This window comes from Mercenaria mercenaria, chromosome 13 (genome assembly GCF_021730395.1).
Source record: "Mercenaria mercenaria strain notata chromosome 13, MADL_Memer_1, whole genome shotgun sequence".
Taxonomy (NCBI): domain Eukaryota; kingdom Metazoa; phylum Mollusca; class Bivalvia; order Venerida; family Veneridae; genus Mercenaria; species Mercenaria mercenaria.
This window is the reverse complement of record NC_069373.1, coordinates 64,986,587-65,013,918: the sequence shown is the minus strand read 5'-3', so window position 1 is coordinate 65,013,918 and position 27,332 is coordinate 64,986,587. Positions and strand designations below refer to the sequence as shown.

Genomic DNA, 27,332 nt, shown 5'->3' with positions numbered 1-27,332 from the left:
GCAGATATTGAATGAAACTTCACATGTGTCTTCAGGGTTATAAAACTAGTTGATAGCACCAAGTCCCAAACTCTGACCTTCATTTGCCAAATTATGCCCCCTTTTGGACTTAGAAAATGTCTGGTTAAAGTTTTGCGTGCAAGTACATACAGCTATTACTAAAAGGCATATAGATTTGAAACTTATTTTTTCTTTTTCTAGATCAATTACCTACTCACTGGGTCAAAGCCCCATAACTCTGACATGTATTTTGGCCAAATTATGCCCCTTTTGGACTTAGAAATTCTGGTTAAAGTTTTGTGTGCAAGTACATACAGCTATACTAAAAGGCATATAGATTTGAAACTTATTTTTTCTTTTTCTAGGTCAATTACCTACCTCACTGGGTCAAGTCCCATAACTCTGACACGTATTTTGGGCAAATTATACCCCCTTTTGGACTTAGAAAATCCTGGTTAAAGTTTTGCGTGCAAGTACATACAGCTATTACCAAAAGGCATATAGCTTTGAAACTTATTTATTCTTTTTCAAGGTCAATAACCAACCTCACTGGGTCAAGTTCCATAACTCTTAACATGTATTTTGAGCAAATTATGCCCCCTTTTGGACTTAGAAAATTCTGGTTAAAGTTTAACATGCAAGTTACTATCCCCAAAACTAATGCAGATATTGAATTGAAACTTAACATGTTTCTTCGGGGTTATAAAACTAGTTGATAACATCAAGTCCCATAACTCTGATATGTATTTTGGTCAAATTATGTCCCCTTTCGAACTTAAAACTCTTTTAATATTTAACATCTTGGGTAATAATTTCCTGCTTCTGTGACAATATTTCGAATAGTCGAGCTTGGCTGTCTTACGGACAGCTCTTGTTCATTGAAAGCCTTATGATGCAACTTTGATGTCGCACTTTGACCATCAAAATAACTCTACAACTTTGAAATTGCCAGAATCTTACAATGGGCATAGCCATTAGATGTTCTGTAAATATATGTAATGTATCAAGTATGCTGATTGGTGAAGTATATACTGGTAATTTTAATTGGTTGACCATATCAAACATTTAAGAAAAAGGTCGCTGTCCTGGATCATACACCTGAATTAATTTAATTTAAAAGAATTTCTAATATATTTTATGATAATATGCATATCTGATTTTGGAAATGCCTATTAAAATTTTCTTTAGCAAGCTGAAATTTTGCTGACAATGGTCTGAATTTTGCCGGCATGGATAAAGAAATGTTAGTTAATATGGATTTTGTGATTGAGTCAATTAGTGCAATTTTTAGTGATCTTTCATTCTAGAATTTCCCCCCAATTTGAAATTCTTACTCACCCTCTCTTTCCTCCTTCCCTTCCCCCACCCACCTCTGCACCCACCTCTGCACCCGGCTCCATGATTGGCGTTCTGAAAGTGAAATTGTCTTATTTTTGAAAAGCATTAAGGTTTCAGACGGTATATAGCTGGAAGTAATTAAAATGTACATGTTCCCACAGACAAATACATTAAATTTTATCAGGAAAAAGTCATGAACAAAGCTGTTAAATGAATGACTCATCAGTTTTCTTTGTTGGGATAGAGTCTGTTTTTTTTTAAGGAGCCTGATTTAAATTACTCATTTGCAGTATTTAGACCTGCATCAAGGAAACATTATAAATGTTAAAGGGACTTCTGGCAATATTTTCTAAATTTTCTCAAAGTCCTGTTTTTGAAAATCTTGAATATCCAAGAGTTATATAACTGGAAGAGGAGGAAACAATATTAACTGCTGATTGGGGTGGGCGGGGGAGGAGGGGGTGGTCGTTCGCAAAAACATAAACAACAACAGTGACAACAACATCAACTTTAAACACACAAAAGTCTCAAAATTTGATTTAATCTCAAACATAGATTGCATGATAAATAAGCTTTGTAGATAGAATGCAAAACTACTATAATTATCTACTATTTAATCCAAATTTTTTGTAACCAAGCTTCTTTGATTTCTCTCTAAATTTATTGAGATAGCATTCATGTTCGATGTTAAAAAAAAATCTCGGAGCAGTTATTTGAATTTTTTGTTGAGCCCACTTGCGGTGAGCTTGACTTAGTCGTCACTTTTGGTGGGTCGGTGCTTGTGTGTCTGTCTGATTTTGTCTGGACCATAACTTTGACATGCATATACCAATCTTGTTTATATTTGGCATGAATGTTTACACCTAAATGAGCAAGCGTGCCATGCACAAACCCCATGTTCCCATCTCAAAGGTCAAGGTCACAGTTGGAGGTCCAAGGTCAGATTGAAGTTTGACCGGAGCGTTTCTTCCTCATGCAAAAGAACTTCAAACTTCATAGGGCGATAGGACTTACAGAGTAGATGACCCTGTTACTTTTGGGGTCACTCCATGAAAGGTCAAGGTCACAGGGGGCTGAACATCGAAAACACTTTCCAATCAGTAACTTGAGAACCACTTGTCCCAGAATGTTGAAAGTTCATAAGATGATTGGACAGGCAGAGTAGATGACCCCTACTGATTTTGGGGTCACTCAATCAAATGTCAAGGTCACAGGGGCCTGAACATAGAAAACGATTTCCAGTTCATAACTTGAGAACCATAAGGCCTAGAATGTTGAAACTTTGTGGGATGATTGGACATGCCAAGTAGATGATCCCTATTGTAGCCAACCATCAGTGTCTCTTTAGACTTCCGCTCATGTCCCCAGTTGACTTCTTGCTGATACGACTTTGCATTGGGGGAGACATGCACTTTTCTACAAAAGCAAAAGATTTCAGTTTTGACTATTTTTGTTGATTTATCATTAGAAAACTTTCAGGATATCTTAGTTAGCATAATTGTAACATTTCCATATGAAATCGTAGTAAAATTTTTAAAAAGATATTTTTTTATCAGAGTTGTTCTTGGGCCAGACTTTTACATGGGGAAATTCAAATCAAATATCAAATCTCTCATAACGAAGCTGCAATTCTTTGAAAGAAAATATAGATTTCGTGGATCAAACAGTAAACATTGTGGTGCCTGGTGTTGTTTGGCCTTTACCTTGGTTTCATGTAAGAAAGTTACGATTGACTTATGGAGAACAGTAAGCAATTTAGTTAGTATGGGTATAAGAAAACTTAAACCCTGAGTTGTTAAGTTACTGAAACACATAAAATGCCAAAGCAAGCATGAAACAAGCTCAGACACAAAGAAAGCGGTGATGTATACAGGAACAGTCCCTTTAAGACCTATTATCAGAACATGATCAGCTTATCAATGCATCTTATGTTTGTAACATAATCTTGTGGTAGAGAATCTGATATTAATAAAAATAAATAATGAGTCAAAATGTTGCCAGTGCATCTTGCACCTGTGGTGCTTTACCATGCTAGATTAACATTTGAGCTGTGTCATGAGAAAACCAACATAGTGGCTTTGCAACCAGCATGGATCCAGGCCAGCCTGCGCATCCGTACTGTTCGATAACGGTTTCTCTGATTGCAATAGGTTTTGAAAGCAAACAGCATGGATCCTGACCAGACTGCACGAATGCGCAGGCTGGTCTGGATCCATGCTGGTAGCAAACGCACTATGTTGGTTTTCTTATGGCGCGGCTCATTTATCCTGTTTAAAGGAGGTTTTGCAATGAATTTTTTTTTTTTTGGCAGAAGTCATTAAGAGTGTCAAGTATTTTGATCTCTTAGGTTAACTGGAACTGGTCTGTGTTTTGAATTTTATATAATTCATCACAATGAAAGCTCAGATATGGTCTTTGCAGTAATGTTGGTGAAATTTAGATAAATATTTTTAGTTTTCAAGGCATCTACAAAATGTTCAGGGTGAGCTATAAGTAAAGGTTGATAAATCGGCAGTCGTTTTCTTGCACTGTGCTAATTTTCATATAGTCTGTCAGTAATTGTGTTTCAAAGCTTTCTTAATTTCCTGATATCTAAAAAAAAGTTTTTATTTTTTTGTTGTGGTATGATCTGGAGGCCAGTGCCTTTAATATCTGTTATTTTGACTGCAAAAGCTGCTGATTGGAGTGTTAAACAGATGTTCAGGTGCATCAGCTGTACTGAAAACATGTCTCAGAGAAAAAAAATATACAAAAGATTTGTTTAATTGTGTATGTACACAATGTTAAAAATATTTTTCTACATTTCTGCTTTCTCCTTTTTATTATCTAAGCAAATTCCTCTGAAGAAAAGGGGCATAATTAACCAAAATTTGAATAGCTTGGGAGTTATCTCGCATGAAGAAAACTTTAACCAGGTTTCAATGAATAAGACTTAGGGTCTGAATATAAACTAGTTACCAATGAACAAAACATTGGGTCTGAATACAAACTAGGTATCTATGAATAAAACATAGGGTCTGAATACAAACTAGGTCCCAATGAACAAAACATTGGGTCTGAATACAAACTAGGTATCTATGAATAAAACATAGGGTCTGAATACAAACTAGGTCCAAATGAACAAAATATAGGGTCTGAATACAAACTGGATTCCTATGAATAAAACATAGGGTCAGAATACAAACTAGGTTCCTATGAACAAAACATAGGGTCTGAATATAAACTAGGTCCCAATGAACAAAACATAGTGTCTGAACTTTAACCAGGTTCCAATGAATAAGACTTAGGGTCTGAATACAAACTAGGTCCCAATGAACAAAACATAGGGTCTGAATACTTTAACCCTGTTCCTATGAACAAAACAAAGGGTCTGAATACATACTAGCTCCCAATGAACAAAACATAGGGTCTGAATATAAACTAGGTCCCAATGAACAAAACATAGTGTCTGAACTTTAACCAGGTTCCAATGATAAGACTTAGGGTCTGAATACAAACTAGGTCCCAATGAACAAAACATAGGGTCTGAATATAAACTAGTTACCAATGAACAAAACATTACGTCTGAATACAAACTAGGTATCCATGAATAAAACATAGGGTCTGAATACAAACTAGGTCCCAATGAACAAAACATTGGGTCTGAATACAAACTAGGTATCTATGAATAAAACATAGGGTCTGAATACAAACTAGGTCCAAATGAACAAAACATAAGGTCTGAATACAAACTAGATTCCTATGAATAAAACATAGGGTCAGAATACAAACTAGGTATCTATGAATAAAACATAGGGTCTGAATACAAACTAGGTCCAAATGAATAAAACATAAGGTCTGAATACAAACTAGATTCCTGTGAACAAAACAAAGGGTCTGAATACATACTAGGTCCCAGTGAACAAAACATAAGGTCTGAATACAAACTACATATCTATGAATAAAACATAGGGTCTGAATACAAACTAGGTCCAAATGAACAAAACATAGGGTCTGAATACAAACTAGATTCCTATGAATAAAACATAGGGTCAAAATACAAACTAGGTTCCTATGAACAAAACAAAGGGTCTGAATACATTCTAGGTCCAAATGAACAAAACATAGGGTCTGAATATAAACTAGGTCCAAATGAACAAAACATAGTGTCTGAATTCAAACTAGGTTCCTATGAACAAAACATAGGGTCTGAATACAAACTAGGTCCAAATGAACAAAACATAGTGTCTGAATTCAAACTAGGTTCCTATGAACAAAACATAGGGTCTGAATACAAACTAGGTCCAAATGAACAAAACATAGTGTCTGAATACAAACTAAGTTCCTATGAACAAACATAGTAGGTCCCTATAAACAAAACAGGGTCTGAATACAAACTACCGGTAGGTCCCAATGACAAAACATTGGATCTGAATACAAACTAGGTCTCATTGAACAAAACATAGGGTCTGAATACAAACTAGGTTCCTATGAACAAAACATTGGGTCTGAATACAAACTAGGTTCCTATGAACAAAACATTCGGTCTGAATACAAACTAGGTTTCTATGAACAAAACATAGGGTCTAAATATAAACTAGGTTCATATGAACAAAACTTTGGGCCTGAATACAGATCAGGTCCTTGGACAATGTGAATGTTCTGTGTGAACATTTTGACAGAAGACAATACATTGTTATTTGTAATGTAGCTTTGATGCATGTGGTGAAGTGCAGTTATTTGAATGGAATAAGTTAGTGTTAATACACTAGAATATTTTATTAGCCCACCATCATCAGATGGTGGGCTATTCAAATCACTCTGCGTCCGTGGTCCGTCGTCCTTCCGTCCGTCCGTCCGTCATTCCGTCCGTCCTTCCGTTAACAATTTCTCGTTATCGCATCTCCTCAGAAACTACCAGGGGGATTTTGACCAAACTTTGTCAGAATGATGTATTGGTACCCTAGTTGTGTGCCCCTGAAAATCAGACTGGTTCAACAAATATTTAGTAAGTTATGGCCCTTTGTTTATTTCTATAATTTACATAGATTTATATAGGGAAAACTTTGAAATCTTCTTGCCCCAAACCACAGAGCCTAGGGCTTTGATATTTGGTATGAAGCATCATCTAGTGGTCTTCTACCAATATGATTCAAATTATTTCCCTGGGGTGTAATATGGCATGGTTCGCACAGGTCCTTGAAAGTCCTTGAATTTGATCTTAAGTCCTTGAAAAGTCCTTGATTTTTTTCTTCCAAAAATCCCCGAAAAAGTACTTGAATTTTGAAAAAAAAGGTAGAAAAGTCCTTAAATTTTGCTAAAAACGGGGGTGCAATCGTATTGTAGGGGAAAAATACAAAAAATAAATAATAAATAAGTCAAAACGAGCGATAAAACGGTGTAAAATAAAAATACATGCACACCCACGGAGGGAACGCTAGTTGAACACCGTTTCGGTACGGAAGTTAGATACGGAATAGCGATTTTCACAACGTTAAAATATTATGCGCAAGGTCATTGTAGCGTGACTTATCAACAACAACAATGAGTGGCCCAAAAAATAAATGTAGTTTCGCCAATAAATGGCTTACACAGGATGATTATTCATCGTGGTTAAAGGAGTTTAAGTCAGACAAGCATAAGTGTATGTGATAAACTCATTGATGTCGGAACTATGGGAGAAACTGCGTTGAAATCACACGCGAAAACAAGAAGTGAAGTTTCTTGAGGACAAATTGAAAACTAGTCTTGAGAGCTTGAAAGACTTATAAGAAACATGTACTAAGTATGTATACAGGCAAATATAGCTCATAAAAGGTAATCCCATTGAAGATCTCATAAAGGTTAAGATATGCTATTGTAGCTTATGGAAAATAAAACTGTTCTGTAACTTTTCTTCTGTCATAATCACTGGCGCCAGATCAGAAAGAAAATGCCTCTGTACATATTATACCCTACCCCTAGGTATTCTATAAGAACCATGGTCGTGAACGGGAAAATATACTAACCCGTTTCAATCGCGCATTTCATACCTAAAACACGCAGTTGGGTAAATGTGTACTATGGATATCAAACAGGTGGTAATTTATCTTCTATTGTGTACCGGTCACATTTTTCAATACATCTTATCTTAGAAAAACAACGCGTAGTTTATAGTAATTTCAACATTACACAAAAAACTTGCTTGAACTTCCCTGGTGAAGTTCCGTTCTAGATTACAAAACCATTCTGATTGGCTGTAGTAAAAATGTATGTCAATCGTCATTTTACTACACGTGTTCGCTAAAATGTGAAAATGCAGCAAAATGTGCAAAATGAATAAAATATACAGAACAGACGCAGACCAATGTACGATTTCAAATTAAAGATCATATACAAGATGAATTTCATTCATCATTTCGAGTTTTAGTGTAAAATTTTGATTTTTTTAAAATCTGTTTTTGTTTGTTTACGTTTCGCCAAACATGTGCGCACTGCCGTGACCTCTAGACCGGATGTTCATTAGGGAAGTTCAAGCAAGTTTTTTCTGTAACGTTGACGAAAGCATAAAATATGTTGATAATCTCAGCAATATGGAATATTGAGACAATGTGACTGGTGCACGATGGAAGATAAATTATCGCTTGTTCAATATACTAGGTACCCATTCACCGAACTGCGCGTTTAAGTTGAGAAATGTACGATTGAAACGGGTTAGTGCACTTTCCCGTTCATGACCATGGTTCTTATAGAATACCTAGGGGTAGGGTATAACATGTACAGAGGCATTTTCTTTCTGATCTGGCGCCAGTGGTCATAATGCCTTATGAAGAGCCTAAATGGTTTTGTAATTTAAGATTTAAAGCGATTAAAATAGTCCTTGAAAATCCATAAAAAGTCCTTAAAAAGTCCTTGAAAAGTCCTTGAATTTTCTTTGCCAAGTCCTGTATGAACCATGTATGGCCCCGCCCCGGGGGTCACATGGTTTATATAGACTTATATAGGAAAAAACTTTTAAAAACCTCTTGTCCAAAACCACAGGGCCTAGGGCTTTGATATTTTGTATGTGACATCATCTAGTGGTCTTCAACTAAGATTGTTCAAATTATCCCCCTAGGGTCAAATATGGCCCCGCCGCGGGGTCACATGGTTTACATAGACTTATATAGGGAAAAACTTTGAAAATCTTCTTGTCCAAACCACAAAGCCTAGGGCTTTGATATTTGTAATGTAGCATCGTCTAGTGGTTCTCTACCAAGTTTGTTAAAATTATCCCCCTAGGGTCAAATATGGCCCCGCCCTGGGGGTCACATGGTTCATATAGACTTATATAGGGAAAAGCTTATAAAAACTTCTTGTCAATAACCTACAACATTCAGATTTGGACCACATGTATGGTTTTGAGTGGCAAGATGAACCTTGACATGAGTTGACCTTGATTTTGACCTAGTGACCTACTTTCACATTTCTGTAGCTACAACCTTCAAATTTGGACCACATGCATAGTTTTGTGCATTGAAATAAACTTTGATCTTGACATTGACCTAGTGACCTACTTTCACATTTTTGAAGGTACATGCTTCAGATTTGGACCACATGCATAATTTCGTGTTTCGAAATGAAATTTGACCTTGATTTTGACCCAGTGACCTACTTTCACATTTCTCAAGCTACAGCCTTCAAATTTGGACCGCCTGCATGGTAATTGTACCGAAACAAACTTTGACCTTTACATCGACCTAGTGACCTACTTTCACATTTTTGAAGGTACAGGCTTCAAATTTGGACCACATGCATAGTTCTGTATTCCGAAATAAAATTTGACCTTGATTTTGACCTAGTGACCTACTTTCACATTTCTCAAGCTACAGCCTTCAAATTTGGACCACATGCATGGTTTTGTGTACCGAAACAAACTTTGACCTTTACATTGACCTAGTGACCTACTTTCACATTTTTGAAGGTACAGGCTTCAAATTTTGACCACATGCATAGTTTTGTATTCCGAAATAAAATTTGACCTTGATTTTGACCTAGTGACCTACTTTCACATTTCTCAAGCTACAGCCTTCAAATTTGGACCACTTGCATAGTTTTGTGTACCGAAATGAACTTTGACCTTAAGATTGACCTAGTGACCTACTTTCAGATTTCTGTAGCTATAGGCTTCAAATTTAGACCACATGAATAGGATTGTGTACCGAAACAAACTTTGACCTTGATATTGACCTAGTGACCTACGTTCACATTTTTGAAGGAACAGGCTTCAAATTTGGACCACATGCATAGATTTGTGTTGTGAAGTGAAATTTGACCTTGATTTTGACCTAGTGACCTACTTTCTCATTTCTCAAGCTACAGCCTTCAAATTTGGACCACTTGCATAGTTTTGTGTACCGAAATAAACTTTGACCTTAAGATTGACCTAGTGACCTACTTTCAAATTTCTCAAACTACAGTCTTCAAAATTGATGCACATGCATAGTTTTGTGTACAAAGAACTTTGTCCTTGAAATTGATCTAGTGACCGTCTTTCACATTTCTCAAGTTACAGCTTTTGAATTTAGACCACATGCACAGTGTTGTGTACGGAAATGAAATTTGACCTTGAGCTAGTCAGTAAGTCTTGAAATTTGGAACACACAAAAATGACACATTGGTGGGCGCCAAGATCACTCTGTGATCTCTTGTTGTTGCTACATTACTGAAATATAAATGAAAAATGGTGCTCAACCAAAAAACGACAGTCAAATTTTATTTGCATTTCAGATTTGATACAAGAACCACATTCTCGTATACATATACAGATAGGTGATGATGATGATGTCCCTGATGATATCACAGCAAACCCAGAGGAAAAACGAGATTATATATCCCCAGTCCGTATGCGGAACAGAAGAAGATTCAGTGAGGTAAATAAAGATACTGCTTTTTTTCCATTGTGCAGATGGTGCCTTTCTGGCCAAATGGGAACACCCTGGCTATGTTGAGCTACCCTTGCCATGTGGAGGCACCCTTAGACAAGTGATTTTAAAAGATTGCTGAATTGAATTGCATGCTTGTCACCTCTGTGAGCCATGCTTGAGTCATCTGAGAAGGTTATTCTACGGGTTTGCAATCGATAGTTCCACCAAGATACCCACCCATGCTTAAAATAATGCTCGCTGGGGTACCTCTGGTCTTCTGGTCGAGTTATTAAATAAATAATCAAGTTCCATACAATCTAACACAAAAATGACACTATTGCACTAAAGGAGTAGTACATTGTCAATAATAAAGTGATAGCTGTGTAGCTGGAGGTGCTGTAATATTGTATATTCTGTCTCTGTACAAGGATATATCCCATAGAATATGATCAATAGATAGTGGGTAGGTGAAAAAATGTCATGTTTTCAGCATTGGGTGATACATGTTCATTACCAAGTGAGCAGCTTTAAATGACATTGATTATCCTTGGCTCACCTATTACATGGTAGAGATATTATTCTAGAATGATTTTCTGAATTTGGTAGTTAATTTTCTGTAATATGAAAATATATTTGAAAAGAAATCTATGCATCTGTCTGAATTTGTTGCATTTAATGCAAGATAGGTAACTACGTACTTGTGGTAAAAACATCTTTTATAGGAGTTATGTACCTTTGTCCAAACTTACCTGATAGTGTATTTGATTAATTAATTTAAACTAACATAGAGGTTTTACGTCATGAGGGTTTCACAGACACATTTTTTTGTCCCTTTGAAGACAGTTTGACCCAAAATAACCTCTTTGTCATATCCTTTCAATACCTCCAAGGGAAAATCATTTGTGATGAAAACAATCCAAGGACAAAATAATTAATCCCAGTAGACAATCCATGCAATGCCTTTTTCTTGGTAAAACATCCCCTTGACAATATTTACCTCTAGGACAAACTTGAGATTCCACAGTGCTCACAATTTAAAACACAGGTCGACTTGACCACCATTTACTAATTTGATTTTAAGAGCCTGCACTTAGTACATCTTTTGTCATATTACACTGAAATTAATGGTTGACCAGAATCTATGTAACAATTATTTCACATGCTGGTATATGATATGAACAGTTATGATGAACTTACAATAAAAAATTGTTTAAATTTATTTACACTGTGAAAACTTGCAGCTTCTATGAATTTTTGAGGAACTGTTCTGGAATTTTTCTTGACCTGTTTAAGAAATGCTCTTCAGCTGTTCTCTATAGATCTGTAAAAGAATAGTTTAAATATAGTTCTTGTAAATTGAGACAAATTTTCATGTTAATTTTGATTACTGTCTGTTGCACATATTCAGGACATAATTTTATGCACCTGAATTTTTTTGTAAGTTGGGGCAGTAGGCAATTAGAATTTTCCGAAATGTATTTCATAATAATAGTAAATATATATAATTTATTAGAGAAAGAGAATTATTAAGTATACTAAAAAAAGCTAATGATAGTTTACAGACATTGCATATTATTATTTTGAGGGCAAGCCCCTTAAAATTTCTTTAAAATGCTGTAGTCATTTAACTTTGTGGGCACAAAATTTTGTGGTTTTGGTCATATTGGCAATTTGTGCGACCCTAACCTTGTGGATGCCTATTTTAGAACATAAAATGAATGGGAATTCACTTGATCATCTGGAACCATGAAACCCCCATGGGAACCAGCGTGAAATCAACCTTGAAACCATGAAATTGATGAAAATTAGTCTACCATGAAAATTAATGATTTCACAGTACTGATTACCATAGATTTTCAGATCAGTACATATATTTTCTGTTCTGGAATTTTACTTTGTAACAGACTAGCAATATTTCTCACAAATATTTTCCTAGGAGGGGAAAAAGTCCCTATGTTAACAAAGAAATAGCCAACAAAAAATTCAAGAAACTGAAGCAGGTGAGAAATGGAATTGGGCAATTACCAGAAATGATTAAAGCATTACACCTGAGGAATATAAAAAAAAGGCAGGAAGCAAGTGTTTGTGTTTGCCATGGAAACCTTGAGGTACTGGCCCATCTGTTGGAGTTTGATGTATTGTTCTAAATAAACTATGGAATCATTAGGTCAGGTATAAAAAAATAAGTGTTGTCAGATTGGCAATGTAATGTATTGGCATTTGACTTAGTTTACTCAAAAATTCATTGGATTTATCAAAGCAACTTAGAATTCTGAGTTGGAACCAAATTAATGTCAATGACCTATCAGCAATTATAAAATATTTTAATACAGGTATCTAAAACATTTACTCATTGATGTTGTTTTGAAATGCTTGTGTCAGTGCACACTGAACTGTAAATGCTTCCAAGCATAATGCTAACATCTGTAAGTATATCAAAGCATATGACACACATATCTGTTAAAGCTTCCAAGTCTAGGGCACAATAATCTTTAAATGCTTGCAACTGTGATGCAGGATAATCTGTACATACCTCTATTGTTATACATTCTAATCTGTAAATGCTTCCAAGCAGGATTATCTGTAAATGCTTCCAATTAACTTTACATTATTCTCTAAAATTTATTAATACTTCCAAGCTTTGTGCTCTTTAAAAAAATAATGGTTCAGAGATTAATTCACTGTAAACTATACATGTTTACTGGAGAATTGCATTGTAATTCATAAATTATTGTAAGCATCACTGACATTTGTAAATGCTTGCTAGTGTAATATATCCAAATTAATCTGTACATGCATCACATTAAATCTAAAAATTTGATTTATTTCCCAGCAAAATCAGGAATTGAAATCATAAGATCAATTTTTTACCCCACTAAAAAAAGTCTATTGATTGAGAACAATGACAGAGACAGCGTCATATGTTACTTGTTGGGTGTTTATTGTTTTTGTGCAGCACGTTTTGGTACATATAAATCTATACAACATGCAGTGATTCATGTAAAACTTACAAAAAATTAATTCGGATAAACACATTTTGGATTTTTTTTTTCATTTTACATTTCATAATTGTGAAACAAATATTTTTTCATCATTTTCTCAGTTCTGGGAATAAGTTATTAGAATGCACACTTCCATAGATAAATCACAGAATGTGAGAATATCTTGTGTTCATGTCTTTTTGAATGGCAGAAATTCTTTGATTATTGCCTGTCATTAAGCTTGTTGGGTTGGGTAAATATTTGTCATTTTAACTGATTGGATTTAAGCATTCTGGTGAAGACTGATTTCTTTTAGGCCTTACAGGAAGCCTCTTCTTAATTGATATTGAGAGGTCTTTATGGATATTGCATTTTGCTTATAGTGCTGTGTTTACCTTAGGAAGAATCTTATTCTTCTGTACAGAATGGATAAAAAGCAGATTACAATATTCTGGGACAATTTTTGTCCAGTGTGCAAAGTGATTAGTGCTGCGTTGAAATATTGTTGAAAAGAATTGCAATCGGGGAAATTTAGCAAGGCTACCTGCAGTTTATTGTGAACTCATTTTGTGTCTTTCATTCTGTAAAGTGAGTTTCTCAGCAATTTGTCTACATTCATAAGATATTATAAGGTATTACGAATTGCGGCCAAAACTTGCCCTGGAAAAAACGACAACATTGAATCATCCCATATTGTATAGGACAATTTTCATACTTCTATTTTTGCAGTAGAAAAAGGAGAGCAATACAGGCAGACATAATTCCATTTTTAAAATTTTGCAATAACATAGGGTCAAGCATTTACTGAGGATAAATTTTATGGGAATATTTTCATCAGTCAAACAGCTTTTACTTTTAAGTTAACATTGGGATTCAAACCAAAGTTGTTGTGTCATCCAATATGGAATATATTGTATCCAGTACAAAATATATTGGACAGTCACATGCTACAAATGTGAATCACTGATTGGAAGAAAATAGGTACAGAATAAAACAAGATATATGAAATATTTCAGGCGAGGGAAATGTTTTGAGGTTGCTCATGATTATTAGCAAAATTAGATTTGTTTAAAATGCACAGAAATGTCGTTTATTGATTAAGAACAATGTACTATCCAGCGTCAGATGTTCTATTATAACCAGGTGTATTGTTTATATGCAGCATACTTCGTTTTAACAAAATTGTATAGCAGCGATTTTAGCAGTGATTCATACGAACGTTAGATTAATCTCTTGTAATCAAATCTAAATTACACAATTCTGATTTTTTTTTCTAAAGATAAGAATTGTAGATTTTTTTATGCTTTACATGTGAAACAAATATTTTTTTTCCACCCATTTCTCAGATCTCGAAGGAATAAGCACTTTCATTGATAAATTACAATAACTGAGAATATTGTGTCTTCATGTCTTTGTGAATGGGAAATATGTTGGTATGAATTCTGGGGGAAATTCTTCCTTTCACTGTCTGTCATTAAGCTTGGCAAGGTCGGATTTTAACTGCTTGGATTTTAAGCACCCTGATAAAGAAAGTGATGTTTTTATTGCCATACATAGAGCTTCTTAGTTGATACTCAGTGATTTTTATTGATACTGCTCTTTGGTTATAGTGCTGTGTTTACCTTTGAATGGATGCTCGTTTACAGAAATAATGGATTTTTGTTGTTGTTTTTTTTCCAGAAACTTGTTGAGTATTACAATGGATTTAAGTGTGCAAAGTGATAACTGCTGTCTTGAAATTATCAGAAGTATACTTGTGTAAGTGTAGTCGGGGCTTGGCGCTGTCTATTGGAAATTGACACATTTTGTTCATTAATTAAGTTGACAGTATGCCATGATGTTTACTGTATGTGAAGAGAGCTGTAAGTGGAGAGAGTATTGTTTAATCATAAATTACATTGATATTGAAACCCTTCTTTAATACTCTGATGAAAAAGCCATGCACATCTTCATTAAAATGCAGTATTGAAGTCATGACAACATACTGCTTCCACATTTGATCTACTATGTAATAAAAAGATGTTTTAGAATTGCATTGACATATCAGAACAGTGTTGCACTTAACCCTTAGCCTGCTAAATTTCTAAAATGGACTGGTCCATTATTCAGTTCGGGCAATACCATTTATTATTCGAAGGGGATTTCACTGAAAATTTACTGACTGAATAGCCAACAGTGCAGACCATGATCTGTGCAGACTGAGCTTGAGCTTGGTCTGCGCTGGTCACAAAGGCAGAATCATCTGCTGCCAGAAGGCTAAAGTTTAATTCACAAACTCTGAATAGATTATTAAAGAAGTATTTAAATGATTATGTGATCAAAAAATCAAAAGCTTGTGAATGATTGTGTGAGCAAAACGCGGAAGCTTTATTAATGCATTGTCCTGAGAAGCAAAAGCTTGCAAATGATTCTCTGACTGACAAACAAAAGCTTGAAAATGATTCTCTGACTGACAAACAAAAGCTTGAAAATGATTCTCTGACTGACAGGCAAAAGCTTGCAAATGATTCTCTGACTGACAAACAGAAGCTTGAAAATGATTCTCTGACTGAGAAGCAAAAGCTTGCAAATGACTCACTTAATGTCTGACTGACAAGCCAAAGCTTGTAAATGATTCACTTACTGACAAGCAAAAGCCTGCAAATGATTCTTTGACTGAGAAGCCAAAGCTTGTAAATGATTTACCTACTGACAAGAAGCAAAAGCTTGCAAATGATTCTCTGATTGACAAGCAAAAGTTTGCAAATGATTCTCTGACCGACAAGCAAATGCTTGCAAATGATTCTGTTACTGACAAGCAAATGCTTGCAAATGATTCTGTTACTGACAAGTAAATGCTTGCAAATGATTTTCTGACTGACAAGCAGAAGGTTGTAAATGATTCTCTGACCATAAAGCAAAAGCTTGTAAATGATTGCAAAAGCTTTTAACTGATTTTTTTACTGACAAACAAAAGCTTTTAACTGATTTTCTGACTGACAGGAAAAAGCTGGTAAATGCATATCTAGCTTGAAAATACATCTTTGACTGAAAAGCTAAGGCTTGTTAAAAGCATTTATATGTGTTTATCCACATTTACATTAAAATTTAATCTATGTATTTTATAATGTTTAGGGATAGGGTGGGTATCTAAATGATAATCAACTTAACAAGTGTTGGAGAGAGTTACACAGATTAAGCTTGTATTTACAGTGGGTTTCTAGCATGGTGTACTGAAATTTGGCAGGTATTTCTATGATATCTGATTTGTAAATGATGCTAGATTCCTTGCATAGAAATAATATTGTATCACCATCACCAGTCATTTCAAATTGGAAATATCTGTTTTAAAGAAAGTATTTTTTTCATGTCTTTTTATGGATGTGTGTGCCTGAAAGTGTGTGTGACATTGTCCTTAATGCTTGCTATCGGATTTGGACATTTAGATTGCATATTTAGATGACATAAGATAAAGACACCTGTTGTTAGGTGCGAGCTGCATAAATTTTGAAAGTGCTGTATGATGTGTTTTAGAGGAAGTTATTAATTCATTGTTTTTACTAATTGACATGAATCTGAAAGTCTGTTAACAAAACTTATTAAGGGATGCCTGTTGTTAGACATTCTTTAGAAAGGCCAGATTATGCCATACTCTGGACATTATTGTCAGATATTTAGATACTCTTGTTGAATGACCCCAGTTATTTTATTAGGTCAATTTAAATTATTTTTATTTGGCCATGAAAGAGGATGTGTTATGGGAACACCTGTGGCAGATGGGCTGCATCCACAAAAGTTGTTCGCTGTCTTAACTCGAGCAGTTCCAATTTTTACCAAACTTTGTCACAATGTTTATGAGCATAATGTTTTGGTCAGCTCAGATAACCAACTGGATCCTTGAATATTCTATCTGGAGTTTTGGCCCTTGAATTACCAAAAATTATAAAATTTAATAGTCTCTGCTGTCAATTGTTAGTAGTTCTTATCCAGTGTTCACCAAACCTGGTCATTATGTTCATGAGCATAACTTCACAGACAACCAGCTGGATAGTCTCTGTCACTCTTGAGTTATTGAAACTTAAAAATACAATTGGAATAAAGTTCTTTTTACACTACTAAAATATGTTTTTACCATGACAGTTTCAACAACGGTCTGTTGTCTTCCTCAGATGTATCGTACTATGACGATCGGCTATCTTCGGCCTTGTCCGTCAGTTTCCGGTTTCGTGGAAACAATGAACAAAGGGTCGTAGACGTGGGACAGCCTGTACGCCCCCTCATCCCTGTTCATGACCGTGCAATGTTCACTAAACTATGTCAAAATATTTATGGGCATATCATCTAGGTCAAGTTCAGTAACCAATTTGATAGTCTCAATTGTTGTGGAGTTATGGTCCTTGAATAATTAGACATTTAGAAAACTAACAACTAGTCAGCTCAATATTTACAGTATTTTGATTTATATTTATTGAGTATTTTAAAAATCAGAAGTTATTTGCTTTGAAAAGGACAGTTAGGCAATCCAGTCGAAGACACTATGTACTTTGGACGTTCTGTTCGTATAAATGAATGTCATAAGATAGATGTCTGTTAAGTGACACCTGTCATTAGGCATGAGTTAAATGTGGCTTGATGGTGCTGTGCTTTAGACATGATGGTCTGTTTTTAGATGACATTAGAAAAATACAGATTCCTGTGCTTAGGTATGAGTTGCATGTGGCTTGATGGTGCTGGGCTTTGGACATGATGGTCGGTGTTTTAGATAACATAATTCAAGGGTTCAACGCAATAAAGGCGTATCTACATATAATAATTATATGTAGATACGCCCTTGTTGCGTTGAACCCTTGATATGGTAAATGTCTGTTAAGGCATGAATTACATGTTGTTTGATGGTGATTTGGGCTTTGAACATTGTGGTTTATTATTAGATGTCATAAGGTATAGTGTCTTGTTGTTAGGCACGTGTGACTGGATGGTGCTTGACTTTGGACATTATGTATCAAAGGGACGTTATTTGTAAGGCATGAGTTACATGTGTCTTGATGGTACAGTAACCGTACTCTGGGCTTTGGACGTTATAGTCTGTTTTTAAAATATCATTAGGTAATTGTCTGTTAAGAGGCATTAGTTAAGTCTGGCTTGATTATATGCTTGGCTTTGGCCATTAGTGGTAGTTATTAGATGTCATAAGATAAATGACTGTTAAGGGCCATTATTTGTTAGGTATGAGTTACATGTGGCTTAGTTATAGTGCTCATGACTTCGGACATTATGATCTGTTATTAGATGTCATTAGATAAGTAACTGTGAAGGGATGCTTGTAGTTAGACGCTTAATGGTGCTCTGGGTCTCGGATTTAGATGTCATAAGATCAATATCAGGATTGTTTTAGCAGTTTGCGAATTTAAGGGGACGCATATTGCTACATTCACAGTTCATACAGAAATGCGGAAGGGGTGCATATTCAAGAAATCGATGGTGTGAAAATAAAATACATATTCCTAAACTGATATAATACTGATGGACACCTGTAATATTCAGTATTTTGTGGATAAGGATGTGGTACTATGAATGTAATAGGAAAACAGAAGTCTTTGTGAAAGTACATTCAGCACAAAATATTAAGTTTTTTTATAAGGAAAAAACAGGTTTTTTACAATAACAGTGTTCTAAATAATATTGAAGGGATGAGATTTTCTTTCTAATACACCAGGTTTGCTTAAACATGTAAAAATTTAACGCCACGTCATTTCAGCTCGGGATGGACGCCATATTTCTCATTGATAAAAATGTAAACAAATAAAATCAGAGTGGGATTAGCATTGCAAGGGCATAACATGACATTCTACACAATGAATACCTTAGAACAGATATCTAAGATGCTACACAGGTCAGGCGGGTTAAATGCATAATGGCGATCACTTGAAATTCATCTTGAAAAGGTGGTTAATTTTAGTTTATTTACATGGTTTTTAATTTTCCCACGACTTCTCGGCGATTCACTGCAAATGTATTACTGCGCCGGACGAAAGGTAACTCTAATAAACAATGGGAGACAACTTAGGTGTCAGCACATGTACGATTTTTAAAAAAAACATGTCGATGATTATAATTTCTTATCAAATAATGAATCCTATTCAGATATTCGTCTTTAATATTAGAAAATTATTAATTTCTGTGGACATTTGTCAAAAAATATTACTTACATTGGACTACTTTGCGCATCAAACTGGTTTCCGCTTCAGTTGTGAGGCACTTCCGTTATACTTTTTGACAACAATAACAAAACACAAAATGAATCAATAAAGTCACTTATAAACCGACTGCTATTTAAATCAGTGTGTTACAACATTATACATGTTCGTTACGTTATGAGATAAAGTTTATCTTGAACTGCATAATCCGTTAATTACGTTTAGATGATATTGCATTTACAACTTATTTGACCCCATTTTTTTACGTGAATGACAGCATTCTCGTGCAACTCGTGCAAACAGAGTTATGAAAAGTATGGTGGAGAATTCAAGGATAAATTATAAATGACATTAAAGTGAGGATAATTGTATATTCGTCCAGTTTTGATCATTGACATGCCTGCTGTGTATTAGTAACTTTTGTGAACAAGATTATAATGTTACTTTTGCACATATACACATTGATTGGACCTCACAACCAAATTTCATACCTTATTTTAGGGATTTTTAAGACAATACATTTTCAAAAGTTTGTTGAATGTGTTTTGATATTTAAGTGCATTGTAGTTCATGAATACCAAGTTAAAAATTAATAATGGCAACATTTCTAGGCCCTTATTGTAAGCCACTAGACTTCTGTAACGATAAATGTTTAATGTATTAAGGGGAATATACTCTTTTAGTTTTGGAATGTGGCATTCCTTGACCACCGTATCTTTTCTTACCGGTATGCACTACTTTGTAAACAAACTAAATAATGTGTTTTAGCTTACATATGCGAAATGAAAAGCAAGACAGTGACCATATTTCACATTCTTTCTTTAAATTAGAATCTGTAGGACATTGATAAATGTTTGGACAAGGTGAAGCACTATTATTTTCGCACCAAAAAGTCTTAATTGTTGACTTTGAATGTACACAGTAAGTCTTATGTAATTCAACAATAACTTTCTGGTTTCAGTTTTCTCATTTTTATTTTAGTGAGCAATCCTTTGTGTACTTATAACAGTTGAAACAGTATCAATTTCATGTACCAAAACCTTGTACTTTTTTGCAGGTAAATTTTATCATACCCCACCCACTTTTTTCTAATTTCAAAGTATGCGTCCCCTGAAGTTATTCTGTTGAAAAAACCTGAATGACCTAGCAGTTTAACTCGGTATCAAATTTACGCAGACGTTTTGAGCCATTCTTATTCTGTCAAGACTGTCGTTGATAATAAGTTATGAAAATTGCTATACAGAACACTGCTAAAAACACTGGTAAAAACTATTTCCAGAAATGAGACATTTTCTTAGTTATAAAATGAAAATGAAGACTTGACCAATGAATGAAGATTTGCGTAGAAAAAGATGTTGTTTGTGAAGAGTATTTACGACAAAACGTTATATGCTAACAAGAGACAGTTAAAGTGGGAAGGGTTTATATGCTGACAAGAGACAGCGTGAAGTGGGAAGGGTGTTTGCTATTCGCTGACATTCAGAAAAATAAAAGTGGAGTTTAGTGTGGATGTTTTCCATGCACTGTGATAATGATTGACCAGGAATTGCTTGCACGGGTAAGTTTTTAACAATTCTAGACTTTTTTATGCACCTGGGCATATAGTGATTGGACTGTCCGTCCTTCTGTCCGTTATTCTGTTCGTCCGAGCAAACAAGCGATCATCTGTTGGATACTGAAGACAATAGGTAAAGGTAAATTCTGTTAATTCTGTACTGATTATTGGGCACTTTCAGTAGCTTGTGGGGTACCTTATAACAAAAGAAATCTCCAATAAAGGTCCATTCGTAATAATGATAGTCCATCTGTACGAACCAGATTGCCTATAGCCCACATCAATAACCCAATTTAGTTCATACTAGCTCTCAACAAATCTTGTGGCAAGACCTACAAACTAAATATAGAGATGACCTTGACTTTTATATGATCTTCACCTTAATGCAACTGTCAATATTTTGCCCGTCCGGGAGGGCGGCGGGCTAACCCAGGGGAATTTGACATTTCAAAAATTTTGTTGTCTAAATCCCCACCCAAGAGACAACCTTTTTTGTCTAAATCCCACCCTAGAGCCTGGTTGGTACATCAAATGTTTGTCAAATTCCCGCCTGTCGGGAATGGTCTTCTGTCTAAAGTCCCGTGTATGCCCACCGCTTTCCCGGGCGGGCAAAATATTGACAGGTGCATAAACCTAATACCTCAGAAACCAACATCTTTGGTCATATATTTGGGAGCATGTTTTTAGCTCGACTATTCGAAGAATAGTCTAGCTATTCTACTCACCCTGGCGTCGGCGTCGGCGTCGGCGTCGGCGTCACACCTTGGTTAAGTTTTTGCATGCAAGTACATACAGCCATCAATTAAAGGCATATAGCATTGAAACTTATTTTTTCTTTTTCTAGGTCAATTACCAACCTCTCTGGGTCAAGTCCCATAACTCTGACATGTATTTTGAGCAAATTATGCCCCCTTTTGGACTTAGAAAATTTTGGTTAAAGTTTTACATGCAAGTTACTATCTCCAAAACTAATGCAGATATTGATTTGAAACTTCACATGTGTCTTCGGGGTTATAAAACTAGTTGATAGCAGCAAGTCCCATAACTCTGACTTTCATTTTGGCCAAATTATGCCCCCTTTTGGACTTAGAAAATTCTGGTTAAAGTTTTGCGTGCAAGTACATACAGCTATTTCTAAAAGGCATATAGATTTGAAACTTACTTTTTCTTTTTCTAGATCAATTACCAACCTCACTGGGTCAAGACCCATAACTCTGACATGTATTTTGAGCAAATTATGCCCCCTTTTGGACTTAGAAAATTTTGGTTAAAGTTTTACATGCAAGTTACTATCTCCAAAACTAATGCAGATAATGAATTGAAACTTCACATGTGTCTTCCGGGTTATAAATCTAGTTGATAGCAGCAAGTCCCATAACTCTGACCTTCATTTTGGCCAAATTATGCCCCCTTTTGGACTTAGAAAATTCTGGTTAAAGTTTTGCGTGCAAGTACATACAGCTATTTCTAAAATGCATATAGATTTGAAACTTATTTTTTCTTTTTCTAGATCAATTACCAACCTCACTGGGTCAAGTCCCATAACTCTGACATGTTTTTTGAGCAAATTATGCCCCCTTTTAGACTTAGAAAATTTTGGTTAAAGTTTTACATGTAAGTTTCTATCTCCAAAACTAATGCAGATATTGAATTGAAACTTCACATGTGTCTTCGGGGTTATAAAACTAGTTGATAGTAGCAAGTCCCATAACTCTGACCTTCATTTTGGCCAAATTATGTCCCCTTTTGGACTTAGCAAATTCTGGTTAAAGTTTTGCGTGCAAGTACATACAGCTATTACTAAAAGGCATATAGATTTGAAACTTATTTTTTCTTTTTCTAGATCAATTACCAACCTCACTGGGTCAAGTCTCATAACTCTGGCATGTATTTTGGGCAAATTATGCCCCCTTTTGGACTTTGAAAATTCTGGTTAAAGTTTTACATGCAAGTTTCTATCTCCAAAACTAATGCAGATATTGAATTGAAACTTCACATGTGCCTTCGGGGTTATAAAACTAGTTGATAGCAGCAAGTCCCATAACTGATATGCATTTTGGTCAAATTATTCCCCCTTTTGAACTTAAAACTCTTTTGATATTTAACCTTTTTGGGTAATATTTTCCTGCTTCTGGGACAATATTTCGAATAGTCGAGCTTGGCTGTCTTACGGACAGCTCTTGTTATGTTTTAAAAACACAGCTCCTTGTTTTATTTGATTCAAGGATGTTTTAATCATTATTGATATATTTATATTACTTAATTATAGTATTACTAAATTATGATGGCTTACAATTGTTTATTGGCATTTATCCACTTTGTAGTATGGCTGAGCATCATGGTACAGTTCTATTTTTAGCTCAGCTGAGAGCAAAGTGCTTGAGGGGAGCTAGTGTGTTCACCCTGTGTCTGTGGTCATGGGTCATCCATTGTCAACAGTTTGAATCTAAATACTCTAGAAGTCACAATTTTAGCCTAATCTTAATGAAATTTGGTCAGAATATTACCCTCAATAAAATTACAGAGGAATTCTTTGCTGGATCATCTAGGATAAGAAACTGTGTTACTAGGTCAGTTAATAGGAAAACCTTGTTATCACTCCAGAGACCACATTTTCTATCTCATCTCTATGAAACTTTGTCAGAATGTCGCTCTGTCTTTATGAAATGTAGGACAAGTTCAAAACTGGGTTACCTAGGTCAAAAGCTAAGTCACAAGGTGAAAACATAGAAAAACCTTGCTAACACTCTAGAGGCCACATTTCGAGTTGATCTTCATATAACTTTGTCAGACTGTTTGTCTCTATCAGATATAGTTAAAATTTGAAACTTGATTACCAGTGGTAAAGAACTAGGTCACTAGGTCAAATCATAGAAAAATATTGTTAACACTCGAAACGTCACATTTTTACCTGATCTCCATGAGACTTGACAGAATGTTTGTCTTTTTAAAATCTATGACAAATCTTTAACTGGGTCACTTGAGAAAGAACTAGGTCATTAGGTCATGTTGTAGAAAAACTTTGTTAACACTGTAGAGGCCACTTTTTCACCTTGGTCACCATAAATCTTTGTTAGAATGTTTGTCTGTATGAGATCTAGGTCAGGTTCAAAAGTAGGGTACCTAAGGTCAAAAACTATGTCACTAGGTCAATTCATTGAAAAACTTGGTCAATGATCTTTCCTGATTTGTGTAGCAGAGATACTTTAATAGGGTTTTCACTGAATTCTTATATAGTTTTCCATGTGGATGAAACTATCAGAACCGGCGAGGTTAGTTAAGGTATTTTCCTTGCATTGTCATATATTTTTGTCTCAGGTTGGCAGGTTTAAAACACTAACTAAATTTAATTAAATTGATTTATCTGTCAGCAGAACTTTCAGTCTGACTGTTTTGGATTTATTTTTTGCACACATTTCAATCATTTATTTCATTCCCAAATTCAGATAACACAAACAGCTATCATATCTTATATTCTCTTTCATGATATGAACAAACTGTCTTTAGAGACGGTACATCACAGAGAAATACAGTATTCATACGAAATAGGAAACAAAATTACAAAACAAGGAAGTAATTAGGGAACCAGGATGTCAATTACGGATTTCTTGTAGACTGTGTCATGTCCAGAATAGTTAAGACTGTCTTTTCAGAGTGTTGAGCAGATTTGATATAAGGCATGTGGAAGGGAGAAAATCTTGGTTAGATTTTGTAAAGGGAGACAATCTGTGTACATCTTTTAAATGAAGTTTGAAAAAAAAAAAACTTTGATCAGTAAGCTGACCTGTTAATTAATTGGAGATATTTGCCAGTCAATACAAAATATATTTTAAACCTCACTTTTTGTGTCCTCAAAAATTTTGGGAAGGGTTGAGGGCGGGGGTGGGGGGGCACTTGTCAGTCAGTCTGTCTGTCAGTCCTAATTTGTGTCGTGCATATCTCAAAAAGTATTTGACCCAGAGTCATCAAACCTCACTGGATTGTTATGCAGCTAGGGAGGTTGTGCACCTGGTGTTTTAATTGGGATCTCACACAGCCAGACCAGAGTTATAGCCCTTGACTTAGTCAAAAATATGCATGAAAGGGCATAACCATTTGTGTCATACTTATCTCAAAAAGTGTTTGACCTAGCAAGCATTCCTACCAACCTTTTGAAAAGTGGGTACATGTACCCAAATATTTCAGTAAATGTGGGTACCCCGCTTAGCTCAGTAGGGAGAACGTTGGTCTACGGATCGCGGGGCCACGAGTTCAATCCTCTGGCGGGGCGTATGTTCTCTGTGACGATTTGATAAAAGACATTATGTCTGAAATCATTCGTCCTCCACCTCCGAAAATTCATGTGGGGAAGTTGGCAGTTACTTGCGGAGAACAGGTTTGTACTGGTACAGAATCCAGGAACACTGGTTAGGTTAACTGCCCGCCATTACATGACTGAAATACTGTTTAAAAAACGGCGTTATACTCAAAAAAAACAAACAAATGTGGGTACAGGATAAAAAAAGTTGGGTACAAACCATACAGTTAAAAAAATTTTGTTTATGGATAAAGACCATAGATGTGACCATTCATATTCTTGAGTACATCATTTTCCATGTAGTTAGTATTATTTCATTCGAAAATTCTGAAAAAAGCTGTTTTCAAAAAATTCCAGCTGATACTTATTTTTTATACGCCTGTTTTGCACCTGTGTCTTATGGACACACATCTAAGTTTTCATCTAAAAAATAAAGTATATTGTGCACTGTAGTGAATATAATCAACTGCCAATCAGCGTTATGGCATCATGCAGACCCCACATAGGCTCCGACTACTCTAGTTGCAAATGCATGTCTCTCTGATAGTAGAAATTAGTTATACTGTAGTGAGCTTTAGAAATAAATGTATTAAAAACCAGGCTCCAGTTATTATACATATCCCTTCTGTTTATACACAGTGTACTTTATCAGTACATCAGTATCAATGACAGTGCATGCACAATGGCATTTCATAAGATATTCATGGTTATGGACAGGTTTTCATTTCATTCTCAGTTAGACATTTGGTCAGTCCTTTGACAACAGAACAATTGAAAATAGAAATCGCCACAAGTATTAATTATCGTACTTCATACATATAAAGTTCAGAGTTGACTATAAGAATCTTCCACTGGTTGTAGGTGCGTATGGCAATATCTTGCTAGAGTGTGCCTGTTAAGGTGTTAACAAAGCTCTTTAAAGTTACCGCAAAGAAGTTACCATAGAGCCAGACATTCAGTTTATACTAATTTGTCTTAGTTGTATTGTGATGAAAGCTTTAAGCTAAATTGAACCAAGAGTCCCGCTTCCTTTAAAAAAAAACAGTACTGCAGGTGCCATTATGATAAAGTGTGATCAGGTTACAAAATATTCCATACAGAAAACATTGTCTGAAAAATACCGTTCTATAGTAGTATATAGCCATTCAACAAAGTCATTAACTACTATAATCGGCCGATTATAGGTCGCACTCGTGTATATAAGGACGCAGTGAAAAAATATCAGCAGAATTCTGGAAAAATGCTTATACCCACTTATCACTTATCCGAATTTATGTTTGTCCGAAATTCGCTATAGTTTCTACGAACTCGCCGTTTTTGCTAAATCATTGTCGATGTTTTTTGCATTTTGTGCAAGTATTTAAATTGAAAAACCTATACTCTGTGTAAGCACTAAACTGCCGCATTCCCTGATCACACCATGAATATTGACGCCAGTGGAAATGAAAGTACACTTTGGCACATGGCGGTAAAATGACGTAATTTTAAGATTGGTTTGCAAATTGTTTTGAACATTACGGATCAGCGACTATGATAATATTGGATCAGTCTAAAATCTCGCATGCACATGTTTACAAATGCCTCCGGGTATGATTAAACGGTTAATTGTTTGCAGATCGTGACAGTAGGTGTAAGATAAGTAATGCCTCGGGTGTGAATTTCTCGATGAACAAGAGGATTATAGACAGCTATCAAAATTATGTTTGAAGACTAGATAATCGATTTCTGGGCTACCTGATACAGAGTTTCAAGTATTTTAATGCAAAATGTGTAAAAAAAGTAATTTAAGACGCCGGGTCCCGATACCGGCTGTTAGCTTTGCCCGAGTCATTGGTATTTACTCCCTTTGAATTCTCTTCAATATAAAGGTACGCAATGTAAACAAAGATCGATTTTCTTAATTTTTGAGTCAGGGGAAATGTTTGGTCTTTTTCTGTCCCCATATATAGGACGCATCGGTCCTTCAAGACCAGAATCTCAGTAAAAAATGTGCGTGTTATATTCGTAAGATGGCGGTATATACATAATGTTTAGATATGCTAATAATTTTCGTCATTCATAGGCAAGAAAAATTTCACATGTCTGCCTGTCAATGACAGCTGTCTTACACAACATTGTCTT

The 27,332-nt window shown here is 35.3% G+C and overlaps 1 protein-coding gene across 6 annotated transcripts in view; it reads left to right on the top strand.

Annotated features, from left to right (window-relative positions):
* The window catches only part of LOC123528489 (cyclin-dependent kinase 17-like), a 137,823-nt gene that overhangs the window by 70,202 nt on the left and 40,289 nt on the right, over window positions 1-27,332 (top strand). For 5 of the 6 annotated variants that reach the window (XM_053522091.1, XM_045308245.2, XM_045308243.2 and 2 more), the window contains one exon: window positions 10,066-10,208. In XM_053522091.1, the coding sequence (XP_053378066.1) occupies window positions 10,066-10,208 (143 nt within the window). Of the gene's footprint in view, window positions 1-10,065; window positions 10,209-20,592; window positions 20,918-27,332 lie in introns of those variants that run through there. The other variant, XM_045308246.2, reaches the window with a different exon arrangement.